Source organism: Melospiza georgiana, chromosome 8 (genome assembly GCF_028018845.1).
Source record: "Melospiza georgiana isolate bMelGeo1 chromosome 8, bMelGeo1.pri, whole genome shotgun sequence".
Classification (NCBI taxonomy): domain Eukaryota; kingdom Metazoa; phylum Chordata; class Aves; order Passeriformes; family Passerellidae; genus Melospiza; species Melospiza georgiana.
This window is the reverse complement of record NC_080437.1, coordinates 10,249,762-10,266,078: the sequence shown is the minus strand read 5'-3', so window position 1 is coordinate 10,266,078 and position 16,317 is coordinate 10,249,762. Positions and strand designations below refer to the sequence as shown.

Genomic DNA, 16,317 nt, shown 5'->3' with positions numbered 1-16,317 from the left:
TCTAGGTGGTTTTGGATTTTGTTTGTTCATTTGTTTGTTTTCTTTCTTCAGAACCAGGTCAAAAATGTAAATGAAGTAGCAGGCTTGAGGATACACTTCACTTTGTGTTGGTTCTTTCCTTTCTGTTCTTTAGTAGTTGCTAGAAGAATTTGCCTCAATATTCCCATGGCACTCCTCAGTGTCCAGTTCTTTCATTTTCACAGTCAACCTTGCTATCTCTCTTCACATCTCTTTAGCCCATGGGACTATGCACTTCACTAAATCCACTGCGAATTTCACATGATTCAGTTTCTTCTTTTCTAAGTAGGTTTTTTTACTCACTGTCTCTTCAAATTGTCATCAGCATACTGCAAAGTTCAAAAAGGCTCTTTTTTTTTTTTTTTTTTCCTGGTATGTTTATCCTCAATTAACTAGTCTATATTCATCCTAATATTCCTCTTTAGCATCTGCACTTACACATTACCGTGGCTGCTCAAGGGAAATGCTTTTATTGCTTGCTGTTTATTGCTATAGCAATGGAAACCCCTCCTGCCTCTTGTGCTACAGAGATTTAAGCAGATTTTCATGGTTTTGCTCAAATTTATCATCATGGGACTGGGAAAGAGTCCTTGGATAGATATACACACACAGACATTACATGTATATGTATGTATATATACATTAAGTGTGTATGTATATATATACACACCCATTATTATAATATATATATAATATACTTATATACATGTATATGATATTCATATATGTATTATATATAATATATATACTTATATATGTTCTAAGTAAATCTCTCATCATTGTGGAATCAATGAATCAGTCATGGATCACTTCATCTAGGGACGAGTGGGGTCTCTGTAAGAGGAGAAGAGGGGTTTATTTCACTCATTAAAGGTCAATTAAAGCAGTATATTTCAGTAATTGAAGTATAAATCAGAAAAATTATTATTTAAATTTGGAAAGTACAGGAAAATGTCTGTTTGTTTACTTGTAAAACTTCGTGGGTGAAAGAAAGCAGAAATCAGGATGCTATTATAATGTATCCAGATAAGCTGATATTTTTAATATTAGACTGTTTCTATAGACACACAAAAAAAAAAAAAAAAAAAAAAAAACCAAGAAAAAAAAATGGTCCTGCTATCTAAAGAATACAGTCAGTGACCTTCTAAATCTCAAGAGCTCAACTTCCAGCTCTCTCTTTTTCTGGTGTTAAAGCACATTTTACTGATCATTCATTCCACTCTTTTGAGCAGAAGACCTCTGTTCATACAAACACTGAGCACTTGTTTCCAGGGGGAAAAAAATGTTTCTTTTTCATGGAAACAGTAGCTAGTGTATGAAAGCCTCGGAGGTGGCTGGGGCGTGTGGTTTACTGTCACTGGATACGCACAGCGGTGTTTCTGGGGACATGTCAGGAGAAATGAAGTGTGAAACTGTATCTGCAGCCTCTTGCTAGAAGGCTTTGAAATCAGGGTGTTTCCAGCAGCTTACATGGCTGTCTCGTTCCCTGAAGTTTACAGCTATATTGTCTCTGCTGCTGTGGAAGTCAGCGTAGGGCTGTGTCAGGAAATGCATCCAAATAAACCACAGGATATTCAGAGATATTCATAGCTGGAAGGGACCCACAAGCATCTTAAGTGAATGGGGATCCAGGGATGTTTAGGGTGAGGAGGAAGATGGTGCAGTTGAAATCTGTTCATGCGCTGTCTGACCAAGAGCACCTCTTGACAGTGAGAAAGATGATTATATGAGTGAGTGAAGAGATGTGAAGAAATACCTGAACTGAAATGAACCTCATTTTTGCTCAAAGGGGGAAATTGCAAGGATGAAATTACAAGGAAATCTAAGAAAAAAACCCCCAAAACCAAAAAGAAACCATACAAAAAAAAAAAAAAAAAAAAAAAAAAAAAAAACAACAACAAAAAAAACCACTCCAAAACAGTCAACCGAAAAGCCCATTCAGTGTTATTTTGCCTTCCAAAGATTTCCAGCTGGCATTCTTAAATTGCCTTTCAGAGATCTGGGTCACATTCTCCTGATAAGAAGCCTCTAACACTGCTTCCCTCTGCCTCAAGTTATTAATTATAGCAACCAAATATGTTTCAGATGCAGAAGTGCTTGAACATATTATTTAGGAACGTACATAATGTGATGATTGTCATGATCAATAAACTCAAACCTTGAGACAGCTGCAAGAGGCCTTACCTATAGTTGGTGCATAAAAAAATTTAGTAGAATGAGAACTGTTAGTTCTCATCTGCTCCTTTTATGATTAGTTAAACTATGTGGAAGTTATCTTAAAGCTATGTGCTCTGTTGATGTGTTGTGTCCCCAGAATAAAAACCTGAAATTGATTCTGCCTGGAGTGAAGAGCAGAATAAAAGATAAAAATAAAAATATTGTGTGGTTCATCCGGAGTTCAAATAGACTTTCCATGTCTTTATAAAACATCACATAGTTGAATTGTTCCTGTGAACTCAACAGATTTAGATTTTTCTTTCCCTCAGAAAATAGAATATGTGAAAGTAATGTGGATTTATTAGCTATAGTTTTAATATTTTTTTGTTTTCCTTTCAGTGCATTATAGCAATTGTAATCTTTTCTTAAGGAGGGGTTTCTGTTTTCCCCTTTCCAGCTTCTCCACAAGACTAGAAAAAAGAGGAGTCAGTAATTACATTAGTCTTGTCTGTACCTGATTGATGGACTTTGAGATGTCTGGCAGTAAAATATCGTCCTATCATTTCTGGCACAACATCTTGTCCTTTTCCAAGCCATTGCTTTATTTAAAGTAATTGAAATTAGCCCAGTGTCTGCTCCTGTGAGCTATGTTCAGATGTGTGGATTTGCCAGCACCCACCAAAGATAGCAGCACCTGCTTGCTGTTGCTCAGCCAGAGATGTCCTTCACATCCTTTCCTAATGGTGACATTTCCTCTGGTGACTTTTGGAGTTGCCTGACTCCTTTCCAGTAAATTAGAAGACATTAGCTAAGGAATGAAGTTAATTAGGGGGGAAAAAAGTAAGACCTCTTGAAATATTAACCTTAGGGTGTATTGGACTTCCTAAATGGCCTTCAGATTAATGGCTGTGATAAGTGGATAAAAGCTTGTCAGATTTTGGGGGAGTTGAGTTGCTTCATCTCTGAGTGTTACAATCAAATTTAAATTTACTGAGGCAGATAGATCTCTCAATTCATTTACTTGTAAATACAGATAAAGGAGATGCTATAGGAAGCCCCAATTTCATAAACAGGCAAATAGAGCTCCCCTGCTGCCACTGAAGTACACTGAGAACCCCAACAGGTCTTGCTTTTGGATGTGAAGAGTTGATTCCTCAGGTATCTATTTACCATTATCCTTTTCTACAGCTGAGTATTTAATGAAGAAATACTGTTGTCCTAAGCCTGTTAATATTTCTCTTTGCTGTTGCTCTGTAGAAATAAAGCTAAAAAGTAAAAAGTTTACAGTGCCTTCACAAAGACCAGATATTCCATCATGAACATAAGCCGTTAAACTATCAGGATTGTAGCTTGCTGGGAAGAGTAGCACAGGAGCAGGGATTAAAAAGCTGAGAAGCTTTGTTTGCTTGTGTATTTTATTGCTGTTTTGGGAAAGAATGGCTTCACATCCAGAAAGGTGTGAGTGTGCCCTGTGCATTTTAAGTGTTTGTCCTGATAATCATCATCAAAGGAATAAATTGCAGTGTGTAGTAACTATGCACTATATTCATATGTTGAGAGATCTTGTACGTGGGAGGGGACTTGGCATTGAGTTTCCTCACACAGTGCAAAATACAGACTTGAATGTTTGTGAGAGTAAGGCCTGCAACATCTCATTTTTCAGTTTGTAAAAATGTTTGCAATCTGATGAGTGGAGAGCCTCCTGACAGTAGTCCTGCTGCAGTGTTCCACCTCAGAGTGACCAGTTGTCTTTTCAGTAATCATTACCCATTTTGTTCCTAAAGCATGGAGCTAAGAGAGGGAAGCCTGAGAAGGTTTTAGCTGATGAACAAAACCAAGAAGATCTGTTTTTGTTCTCTAGCATGTTGGTTATGTGGTTTTTTCCCCCCCCCACTCTGGGTTCAGAGTTCTTTTGTAAGAGAATGGAGTACTTGTGTTTGCCGTTGTACTACAGTAGTTGTCATCATGCAAATGAATAATTGGCAATTGATTTTTTTTCTTTCTTTGTTATTGGCAGAGTCCTACAAGAGGGAGTAATTGGTGGTCATTAGATGTGACATGAACTTCATTTTTATTTTCAATTCCCTTTTTCTTCTGCCAAGAGATTTGTTATCTCAGTAGGGATCCTTCTCATCTCGCTTTTGTCAGAAAACACTGGAGAAACGAGGAGTCTACAATTGATTTTTTTTTATCCCTTTGCATCTTTCTGCAGAGGTTTATGGAAACTATATTGCAAAAATGGGCTTTAAAAATAAGGAATTTAAAGGAGGATGCATTTTTTTTCTTCTTTTTCCAAATTCAGTGTCTGTATAAAAATGCTCTTTCTGAGTCAAATAGCTATCCATGGAAATCAAACTGCCAATACTACCATACTGATTACAGCCTGATGGACATCATGTAAACAAAATATTGTCTACAGGGTCCTTCTTCCCTGTTTCTGAGCTAAAAATATGCCCACGGTTGTCCTTGCCTTGCCAGCACGTGAGCAAACGTTGGCCAGGCTCAGGATGGGCTTGGCAGGGCAGTGAGCTCTGTGCATCTCAGGCTCCTGGTGAGCTGTGTCCATCTGGTGCCTGTGCTCTGGTGGCAGAGCCTTGCTCAGACCTGCAGCCAGCTGCCCACCTGGTCAGGGAGGGCCCCTGGGGACCAGGCTCAGTGCCCCTGAGCCACCTGGTACTGAATGCTCTGCAACGTGAGCACTGCAGTGAAACCTGCCCGAGTGGCAGCGCAGGAGATTGGAGGTAGTACAAAATGAACATCATTAAGGACTTGGTTATGAAAAATATGAGACTGGTAGAGAAATAGTAACCTTATGGAGAATGTTAGCTCAGTGAAGACTCCATCCCTGGAGGGTGCCAACAGCATTAGAGCTGACTCTGGTGGCCTCTCTGCTGTTTGTATGCCCAGACACATAACTTTTACTTGAACATACAGAAACGAGAGAAACTTTCTCCAATCACAGAATTACAGAATAAGCTGAGTTGAAAGAGACCCACAAAGATCCTTGGGTCCAACTCCTGGCCCTGCACAGCGCCATGCCCAAGAGTCCCATCAGTGCCTGAGAGGATTGTCCCCATGCTCCTTGAGCTCTGTCAGCCTTGGTGCTGTGACCACTGCCCAACCACCCTCTGGGTGATGAACCTTTTCCTGGTATCCAACCTCAACCTGCCCTGGCTCATCTCCAGGCCCCTCCCTTGTCTCCTGTCACTGTCACACAGAGCAGAGATGAGTGCCTGCCCCTCCTCTGCCCCTCAGGAGGAAGCTGTGACTGCACTGAGGTCTGTCTACAGCCTCCTGCTCTCCAGGCTGAACTGACCAAGGAACCTCAGCCTCTCCTCCCCTCAAGGCCCTTCCCCATCCTCATGGCCTCCCCTGGACACTCTCTAACAGCTTTATATCTCATATTTTGGTGCCCCAAAACTGCACACAATGTTCAAAGGGAGGCTGTACCAATAAAGAGTTGAATTATTATTTGCTGACTTGGAGTTAAGTAGACAAGAGCAACAAGCTCCTGTGCCATGTATTTATACTTTTTTATATTGTCCAGGTGTTTATAAAGTACATTGGGATCCTGAGCTGAAAGGTGTTGTGTGAACACACACAATAATTACTGTCACACGTGTGAAAGGACAAGGTTTCCCTGCCAGTAGCCTTTCCTCAAGGAGTGATTTAATTTCTTTATCTGCAGTAATTCCATTGCCGTCTCTCTTGAGATCAGAATGTGCATTATTTAAAGGTGACCTAAACAAGAGAGAGACTTTCTCTGCCATCCATTAAATCCAGAGGGATGAGGTTCTGACTTACCTGCTGGACACTTGGCTTTGCACACACAGAATGAATCTCTCAGATCCTCAGGTGACTTCTGATTTTCTCTGAATAAGAAGAGAGAACCTTTGCCTCTCTATTTCAGGTATGCCCTTGGCACATTTGGTTTGTTTTGGGATGCTTTTGCTTGCATTTGCTCATCCCTAGTTTAGGGTTACTGGTCTTATTTCTGAAGGGTGTTCTTCAAATGTGAAAGTACAATAACCAAAGTTCCCATACAGTAACAGCTACATTTCTGTGAAAGCTGACAGGCTTACAGTCCCAACATCTTAAATGGGTACTATTAATTCAGTTTTTCATGTAAAATAGTATGACTTCAGAAAGCTGCATCTCAGCCCTTCAAGAGAAAAAAGTTGTGCTTTCTTAAGGTACTGGTGGATTGATATTTAGATTTCTGGTACTCAGTCATAGCAAATATTAAACTCAGCAATTTAATGCAATGATTGAAATTAGTTTATGTGAAAAATATTTCATTTCAATTGAGGCTATACATCAGCAGAATCATATGTTCTGCTATTTTTGGTCTCACAAGAGGATACAGCAGTTGCACTGTGCAGTGTCTTGAAAGGTATTTTAATATATAAACAGTAGTAGTGAGGTGAGAAGCTATTACAACTCATTTCAGTGGTTTACCATTGGGCAAACAGTTGGCAATTATTGCACTTGGAAGAATCAAATGGATGATTTGAATAGAAATGCTGGTTCTTCAGTGAATTCCCTTTTTACATCAGTTGTAGCATATGTCCACATTTTTTTTCCAACAGTAATGAATTTCCTGAGGTGCTTTCCCTTGTGCTTTTGAATGCTAAGTGTTAAAATCCAGCAGGAGAGACCTGTAGCTGACCTTTCATGCTAAATGTGAAAGGGCTGTTGTAGCCTTTAAAAGGCTTTTGTGCTTCTGGGCCTCCTGAGAATCTCCAGTAGTTACCTTCACATTGGATCAGCTGTTTCAGGTGTGAAACATCAGTTGTGCACAGTAACTTAAATATTTTTAACCTTTTATGATGAGTCTGAAAGGATCTGTTTATGCATGCAGTGCATCTGGCTTCATGGTGCATTCTGTCCCTTTTCCATCTGTTTGGGAGTGAAAATAACCTGTGATTTGACTCTATTCAAAGTAGTTTTTATCTTTGAAAGTCTGAAAATAATATTGATGTGGGCAGTATGGAAAATTTCCGCAGCCATGATAGAAACTTCAACCTTTGGTATTACAAGGAGTTCAGAGTAGAAGTTTGCATCTGGTTGATGCTTGGATTGGAACACACATGGTAGGACTTTGTTTCTGTGGACAGATGGTCAAAGGTCAGTCTGTGATCCCAACTTTAATGGTGAATCAATATTCTATGCATTTTTCAAAGTTTAAATTTCTGATATCCTGCTGCTTTTTACTTTTTCCCTTAAATGTCTCATTTCTTGCTTTTCTCTCATGTCTTTGAGAAGGGACTGTGCAGCTACTAGGTTTATTTGGTCAGGCAATGTTGCTTTGTGTTTGTTCCCTGTTCGTAGGACTGTCCAGGAGAGAAAGATAAAATCAGGAAATGGGAGATCCAGTGGGATTCTGAAAATTCCCAATTTTTTATGCTGGTTGTCAACTGATTTGGATGCTCAAAGTTTACATTCGCTTAAAGGAAGCTGAGCTGTTGTGTAAAGGAGAAAGCTTTGTAAGGTTTCATGGATCATTAGTGCATAGAAATACAGAGAAACCACACCTACCTGAGGAATTCCTTGCACTGCAAACTGAATTGTTGGGACAATATTCAAGGGAAGCACCCACAGTTTCTCCTGGTTTACCCTCTGTGTATCAGAGGCAGGTCACAGATTGCAGCACAACTTCCTGTCTGGTCTCATTTGGTCCAACTTTTCTTAGCTAAGCTGAATAGTAAAAAGTATCCAATTTAATTAATGGATTTATTGTACTTGATATTCTCACTACTTGCTATAATAATGACTACTTTGTTACTGACTTCATTTCTTTATAAAAAAAAGGCAAGGAAATTGGGATATAATTGCAGAGGTGTTACTGTGAACTCTGGCATATCTAAAAGCATGCGAGAAGCGAAGAATTTTTTTTAGTAGAAAGTTCTTGAACTAAAACCTAATTAGGAGTGAGGTAACTAAATTAGACACAGTTTGAAAATGTGAGTTTGAATGTTTGTTGAAAAAAATTATACTAGCACTGATTGTGGGAATATGGCAGGCAAAGACACCCGAGGAAATGATGAAGGTGAAGTGAGAAATATAAGCTCGGGGAGACATTGTAAGAGTAGAGAAAAAAAGTAGAAAATATATTTTATTAATATAATTTCACATTTTTACTTGGCTCGAATAAGCTCGAATTTATGTTCTAATATTAATGCAGTCATATCCATTGTAACAGACTATGTTATACTTTCTGGTCCCATCACTCTATTTGAGCAGTTAAAATCATTCTGTGAGTATTTTAGATTGAAAGTTTCAGTGCCTGTTCAAAATCTGATTCTTCTAGATGATTTGGACAAAATAATTCCCTTTCAGAAACATTTATAGTTGTCTTTCTAGCATTTGGAGGAAAAAAAGTTGTTATTTATTGACTGAATAATAAGAGCTACTTCTGAAGTATGTCCACTTTCAGTTTTCTAAAATTCTAGAATATGTTCGAATCTTTCAAGTGGGTTATTATCTGCAGCAAGGACACAAAGATGGTATTGAAAATAATTTATTCAGAAAGCTGACAATGCAGCAGGAGACTAATCATCAGGATATGTGTCTCTGTTTCTAACACCAGGCATATTATCCCTTATTTTTGCAATGCAAACAATTGGCAGCTGTGAGAATTAGGGAGAACAGCCAATGTAAAATAAAAAGAATGAAACCCACGAAAGTGAAGTGGTTTTGGAAACGTGTTTCAGAGTGCTTATGTGTTATCTTTCAAATCAATGAATCCTGGAGATGTGCGTTTTATTCTGTGCCAAGAAATGAAATAATTGTCCAATTTGAAGAGAATCAAAATGACAATAAAGTATGTCTTTGAATGAGAGATGAAACTTTTTTTCTTCTCTCTTGAAATTTAAGTATAAAGAACAATGCCTTCAATACCCATCCTCAGTTCTTGGAAAAGGTAAACTTATTTTTGCAAGTGTATAAATGCTAAAATAATGAAGCTATCCAAGCCTCTCTGATACTCTTCTCACTGCTTTAAAATCATCAAAACAACACTCAAATAAAACTGACACTGGGAAAAAAAGTGTGAAGTGTAGAGCCTGCAATCTGCAAATGAGAAAACTCCAAACCTCACCATCTCCTGCCTGATCTCATTGTTTTTCACACTTATTTATTTTTCCCTTTTACAAATGTACCAGTGAAGGGATTTGCGTAGGTTATTTGAAAACAGAACTCGGTGACGACATTTATTCCTCCCAGAATCTGCTGGGATGAGGATGACAGGGTGTGAAATTATATCCTGCTGCTTCTTCAGCTGTGCCTTCAGCTCCAGCTTGGGACTTCAGTTTGCTTCCAGCTGTTTTCCACCCAAAGTAAAATGTTTCCTGGCCATGTGCTGCCTCTGTTTCTGTCAAGTGGGGTTAGGAACTGGTGTTGAAAAGACGATATAGTGCTCTTTACCTCCTGGAAATTCTTTTCTGCAATGAGCCATCCTAAAAGGCCAGCTGTGCCCAGCCACACAGCTGTTTCACACAGAAATAATAGCTTCAAGCTCCTTTGTCAAGGCCAAGAATCAGATCCTGTAAATTCATGAAAGATGAATGCTACAGTAAACTCTAGGAACTTTTTTGTATAAAAAAGATTATAAATAATGTAATAAAAATGAAGTGCTTTGTAGGTGACAATGAGCTTTATAGGTATGTAATGCCACATTTAGTGCTATTCTTTTTTGTTTGTGTTCCAATCAGCCAGCACAGTACCCAACCTAACCTCCAGCAGGAAATTATATATTCCATTATTCCTTATAGCACAGTAAAACCCTTTATTTATGGCAAGCATTAGTTTTGTTGTCACAGTGACAGAATTCATATCTTAGCAGTGTATCAAGGCTTTCCTTCCCTCTTTGTAATGGTTATCCCTAAAACTGTCCTGTCCTCCTGTTGTCAGAGCTGCACATGTGGTTTATCTGTCAGCATTAGGATGAAGGCTCTCAGACACAGATTCTATTCTCTCTCTGGTCAGATGTAACAGAAGTGGCACAAAGTTCATAAGAAATTCGCCTTTTTTTTAAACTTGTCTCACTTTTTTCTAGTTCCAGTTGCAGGCCTGCTGATTCCATGGTTGTGGTTGACACTAGATTGTTGTAAACTTAGCCAGTTATTGTGTGGTGTCTTGGATCCCTTTTAGAAGAAGTGTATTTTCTCTAGCGCAGTTTTTCTTCTAAAGTGTTTCCTCCTCTTTGAGAAATTGATGTTACCTAACAGGAAATGTTCAAATATCGCCTCTGAAAGTCCTGATGCTGAGCATGCTAAAATCAGAAGGGCAATTAGAAAATAAAGTAGGATTATGTGATTTCAAAGGCCAAGTGTAGGCTACAACCTGAGAGAAGCAAGTAATTGTAAGACTGAAGGCAGAGATAGCTGTAGGTTGTGTACCCACATCAAACTGGTCTGTCCTGTTCTAGACTGAAGTGAGAATTCGGGTTGCTATACTTGGCCTACAAAGTGTAAAATGAAATGGGCACAAGGATTATTTTATTAGCAGTGGTCCTTGACAACTCTCTAATATTAGAATCCAAAGTTTTTAATAAAAATCTCTGTTAAGACTACAAGAGGCAGGAAACAATTGTATTTTAATGGACAACACCATTTATAGAACCCTTTATTTTAATAAAATTCTATGTGAACTGTATCAAACTCCTTTTAGTGTTGAAGAAAATGAAGGGTTAGCAGTCCTAGATTGAGAAGTAGAAAGAAATTCATAACTGTACCTGTGAATATTTCAATTTCAGCTGCTGTGGAGCAAAGCTCAGTTTTTCTTTAGTGTTGCATGGACTTGTGATCTTCTAAATGGAGGAGAAAAAATGAGGGCACTCACTTCCTTGTGTGATGTCAGATAAAATAAGACTGAGCCTAATTTATTATGTCTTATAAACAGATGCTCCTGCATATGGGCATGTGTTTGTGTATTTGTGTACTGATACATTTTAAGAAATGATTGCCCTCTTGGTAATTGTTGTGAATAATTATTTGTGAAAAAAGATTCCATTATGTAGGCACCTAAAGTTGTTATTCACCTCTTCAAACAATTCTCTGCAGTTCCCACTTCCACCTTTGAATTCCCACCAAGCCTCCTTCTTTTTCCTTGTGTCAAGTAGGAGCAGGCATGTCAGCATTCAGGAAGGTATCATCACACAGTTCTTTCTAATTGCCAACACTGAATAAATTCACATTCACTTCTATCTGTGAAAAACTCACAGATTGTGCTTGCACAGTTGAGCTTGGACAATCTCATCCATCTCAGATTTTGCTTTCTCACCTAGCTGGAAAAATAGAGTCCTTTCCATTTCTCAAACTGGAAAATAGTCCATTTTCCTTGGGGGAAGGGTTTGAAAGGGAATATACAATGCCCTTCCAAGTCCAGATAGTCTGACCAAGTGCATCAAGTATTTTGCACTTGTCTTCAAGAACATTTCTAACCAGCAGTTCACCAGGTCAGCTGAAAACATGAGGCAAAAACCCCCCAGAGCAATATCAGCACAGTTAATCTTCTGTAAACAGCTTTCCTTTGGAGGCTTGCACAGAAAGACAAGTGGTTACTAAACCATGAGAAAGGGAATTTTCTTACTGCTTGTTAAGCACTGCAGTAATTTTGAAGGACTAAACATCATTGAAAGAAAAATCTTTGTGTTTTATGTTACACATATTCACAAAGTTTGCACAGGTATAGTAATGAATGCTGTCTAATGAATGTAAATTCACAAAATCCAAACTGACTTTGACAACTTTTGTGAAATGCTTTAACCAGTAAATTATAGTTGTTTGTCACTGTCATTATTTTAGCACATCTGCAATATTTAGCAGTTATACACGTGCTGAAGTCGTCGGTTGCTTTCCAGAAATGCCTGCATAAAAATAAACACCTTCCTTTCCCCCTGACTGGGGATTTAGGATGGTGAGCAAGTCTAAGGTTTGTGACAGTGGGACAAAGCTGCTTTAGACTTGCCTGAGTTGAGCAGCAGAAGATCAGCACAGCCCTCATGAGTGCACCTTTCCTGATGGTGTGCCTGGCTGGCTGCATGATCACGTCAAAAAAACCCAAAATTAAAAACTCAGTACAGAGACTGCTGCTGTTGGCGCAACCCAAGTTTTGTTTCTACTATTTCTGATGTTTCTCTGTAATTGAGCTGATTTTTGAAGCCAAATTAATCGCATGAACAAGCATTTTCATGTTTGGATAGAGGTGTTAAGCTACTCAGGGCAGCTTGTTTTTGTTTTTGATCTGACATTTGGTAGTTGGCCCTAATACATTGTACTTGCACATGAGCTAAACTGGTGTATCCTCACAAGATGTTACTTATGTTGGGTTTCATACGTCATTTTATAAGGAGGATGACAAGGGCTTCACCTGTGTATTCTGTGGCCATGAAAGACCATGTTCAGGGGTGGTCTGAGAGCCCTCTCAGGTGTGGCAGCAGGGAGTGCTCCTGCCTTCAGCTGCACTGGGCTCCATCCTCTGACCTGAGCACTGTCACAACCTGGTTACTTCAGGACTTAAAAACCCTCAAACTATCCACCAGCTGGTACAGTTTCGTTTGGAGAGATTGTTAGTTACAGTGACATTTTCTGAAGAGAAAGTTTCACTATGGGACCAGTAAACCTGCTCTAACTTCCTCCATTTGGCTTCACCCATGAGGTGAAATTTAATGACAAAAGTGTGACAAATGAATGTGAGAGGCTTCAATACTTTGTTATTCATGACAAGTTAGACGTTTTTCCCATAAAATTAAGGATTTCTAAGGACATGGTACAGCTGTGATTGGGCCATTGCTAATTTTGAGAGCAACCTGGTTCAATATAAGCTTTGATTTTTTCTTATTCCAAATTTCTACAAAATAAAACCTCAGACATTTATTAGAGACAAATGCTGAGAGTATAAATGAAGATTGAACACAGTTTGAGCAAACAGATTTCAGCATGAACATATGAAATGTATTCCTTCATGTTAATGGCCAAAAATGTGGTTAAGGAAAATATATTTTTTCAAATCATCCTGAAGATGAGGCACAGAGTTCATAGGAACATGTTTTGAAGGGGCTTCTTTGCATGATTTATCTTCTTTGAACCACTTTGTTTTGTTGTTAAACACTAAAATATATTGTCATTACCCTGGGACTTTGTGTCTTCTTTTATGAGTTTATGGATAAATGGAAAATCTGTGATTAGGCAAGTTATTTCCAGGACAGGGGAAAAAAGGGTAAGTCAAAAGGAAGGCTCTGTATGTTCTGGATCTTGTATTTGTTCCTTGGGAAGGCAATTGTGTGAGGTTATAGAAAGTGAGAAGTTTAGGTATGAGTCATTTATCCCCTGCTTATTTATCTGCCCCCAAATTTCTACATTTGACCTGTGATGCTGTTGGGGTGGGACTTTGTTCAGTGTTAAACCCCATAGCCTTGAGCCTCAGGGGAGGCTTGCAGAGCCACCCAAATGCATGAGCTGGCTAAGAGTTGTTCTCAGACCTCAGGGGAAGGCAACTGATGGAGTTTCCCTGTTGGCACTCACTATGAAAAATGGCTGTGTGGAATACTCTCCTTCAGAGAGCCCTGCAGGAAACAAATGAAAAAAAGTCTTTTCCACCTAATTAGTGCTGTTTGCCTAACTGGAGGACGTTCATGCAAGTGGCTTTTTATATTATCTTTTTAATTAATTAATTACTTTTTTTTTTCTTTCTTCCTTCTGTGTTGCAGATATACGGGGACTGCAGGGCTTTCTGGACCAGGCCTCCAGGCTGGGACTTGATGTATCATTACAAAAAGTGGACAGGAACATCAGCAGAGTGTTTTCCAACCTTTTCACCACCATGAAAACGGAGGAGCTGAACCGCTACCGGGACACCTTGCGCAGGGCCATCCTCCTCCTGAGCCCACGGGGAGCCCAGACTTTCATTAATGAGGTCAGTGCACAGGTTTTTTTATCATCAGCATTTCAAAAACATGATTATCACCCGTGTTTTGCCCTTTTGACAGTGTTGGTTGTTTAATGTCAAATAAGATCGTCAGACTCTAGTGCCAGGGAATTGAAATGTCACATGCTCCATGGAATTCTTGTTTTGTGGTTAATGCAAATGGGGCAACATGGGCCAGATATTATATAATAAAATACACAGCTCTCTAGGAGGTAATCATTTTTGTCTGGTTGTCTTCTGTATCAATACTTTTGTCCTGGATTTCAACCACTGTTAATGAGTGACCCGAAAATCTGCAATAATCTATTAGAAATGAAACACAATGTGCCTGAGAGAGCTGTCTTTGCTGTGGAAGTCTCCAAATTTGTATCAAAGGGGCACATTACTGATGGTTGCAAGTTGAATCAAAGAGATTTTTTATGAAATATAAAGTTGGAATTATATGTTTGTCTTCTTTTCTTAGTGCTTTCTTGAAATCAGTGATGCTAATTAGGACAGGGAGGTAGCTGTTGGGCAAACTTTTAATTAATGTGCTGTGGGCTAAGTTTTGTCATTAATTAGTTTTATCCATCTTTCTTAATATTAAATAATGAATTATTTTACAGTGCTTTCTGTGTCAGAGTTGAGAATGAGAATTTGAGCCTCAGTTTCTAAGTTTGTATATTCATTAGCTAAGATTTTGGCAATAAAGTAGGGGTTTGAATTTTTTTTAACTAACCAGGGATATGACTGAACCAAGAAATTAAAATGTGGATGGCATGTGTTTCCAATTATCAGTTTTGCTCCATCAAAGCCTTTTAAATTAAAAAAAATCAACTCAAATTAGCTCATTAGGGTTTTTTTTTTACTGTAACAGCCTTAGCCTTAGTAAATTATCCACATTTGTGTTCATTAGTGATTTTTTTAAATAACAAGGTAAATTTTACCTTAAATAACTGAGGCAAAAAGGTAATTTGGAAAAGACTAAGCAGAGGGATAAATTCTCCTCAGGTTTGTGCACACACAGGCATTTCCAGTAGAAGAATGAGGGAGTTATGTGCTCTCCAAGTGTGTGCAGCTCTCCACAGCTCAGTCAGCTGTTTCCATAGGAGAGCTCCAGCAGAAATGCACATTGCCAGGGACTCCTAACAGACTATCCAAAGCAGGTTAAAGGGAAATGTTTTATCCAGACCCCAGCTGGGTGGAAGTTGTGTCCCCCTTGGGCACACAGGGCTCTGGGGTTGTGGGGTGAGCCAGGTGAGTGCCCTGCCAGAGCCCTGAGGTGTCTCCAGGGTAGGGACCTGTACTAAACTCTATTAAACTCTTTTACTGCTCACTTCACCTTAAAGCACTGTGCATTATAGGCATTAAGACTAATGACCCTGATGTATTTCCAGCTCCCTGCAGGAGTTTAACAGTGGGCAGAAATGAAAAGTAATTTATTTGGCAATCTTCCTATATTGAATCTTGATTGATTCAGAAAAGCTTTTGAAGAGAAAATTTAAATCTCAGAAAGGAATTCTCCAAAGGCTCGAAGATACAAGGTGCAGAGTAGGGGAGAATCCTTCCCAGACTGAACTTATATTTTGTGGAGAGTTACAGTGACTGCTGTTCTTCAGTATCTCAGTCAATAAGTGTAACTAATTATCTACAGCACGTTTTCAGGGAGTCTAGAATAACAACCAGCAGCTTAAATGAAATACACATTTTTGTGTATTTTACTGAAATGCATCACTCACAATGTGTGGCAGTAAGTTCCTTTGATGGCTTTACTCAGTTCCACAGTTGGTATTTTTTACTATAGGTATCATACTGCTCTATACTTACTGCTGTTGTTATCAATCTCACTCTACACCTTGGAAATTGTTTGAGATTTTTTTTTCAGTTTCTGGGGAAATAAAAGCCCTCTGAAAAAAATCTAAGTAGCAATGCTGGAAGAAAATATAAGGATATTATTTTTTGATTTTGCACATATCTGTTTTCCCTTTTCTTTAACTCCAGTTAGAAAAAGAAGTTGAAGAACAAAGAGGTTTTAAATTTGGAAATGGAAAATTTCATGTGAAAAAGAGGTTTCTTATTAAGATTTTCAGTTTTGCTGAGTTGATATTTTGTGGTAGGGAAAACTATCTGACAAATTTCAACCAGATTTGTTAAAATGTGTTGGCTAATAGCATATCCTCATGCAAACCAGGTGCTGAACACCAACCCTCTGGTGAAATGCAAAGCAAAAATAAG

The 16,317-nt window shown here is 38.7% G+C and overlaps 1 protein-coding gene across 1 annotated transcript in view; it reads left to right on the top strand.

Annotated features, from left to right (window-relative positions):
* GRID1 (glutamate ionotropic receptor delta type subunit 1) overlaps positions 1 to 16,317 on the top strand; it is a 481,700-nt gene that overhangs the window by 253,110 nt on the left and 212,273 nt on the right. Inside the window, exon 4 of the mRNA XM_058029149.1 lies at positions 13,886 to 14,091. Within this exon, the coding sequence (XP_057885132.1) occupies positions 13,886 to 14,091 (206 nt within the window). The remainder of the gene's footprint in view (positions 1 to 13,885; positions 14,092 to 16,317) is intronic.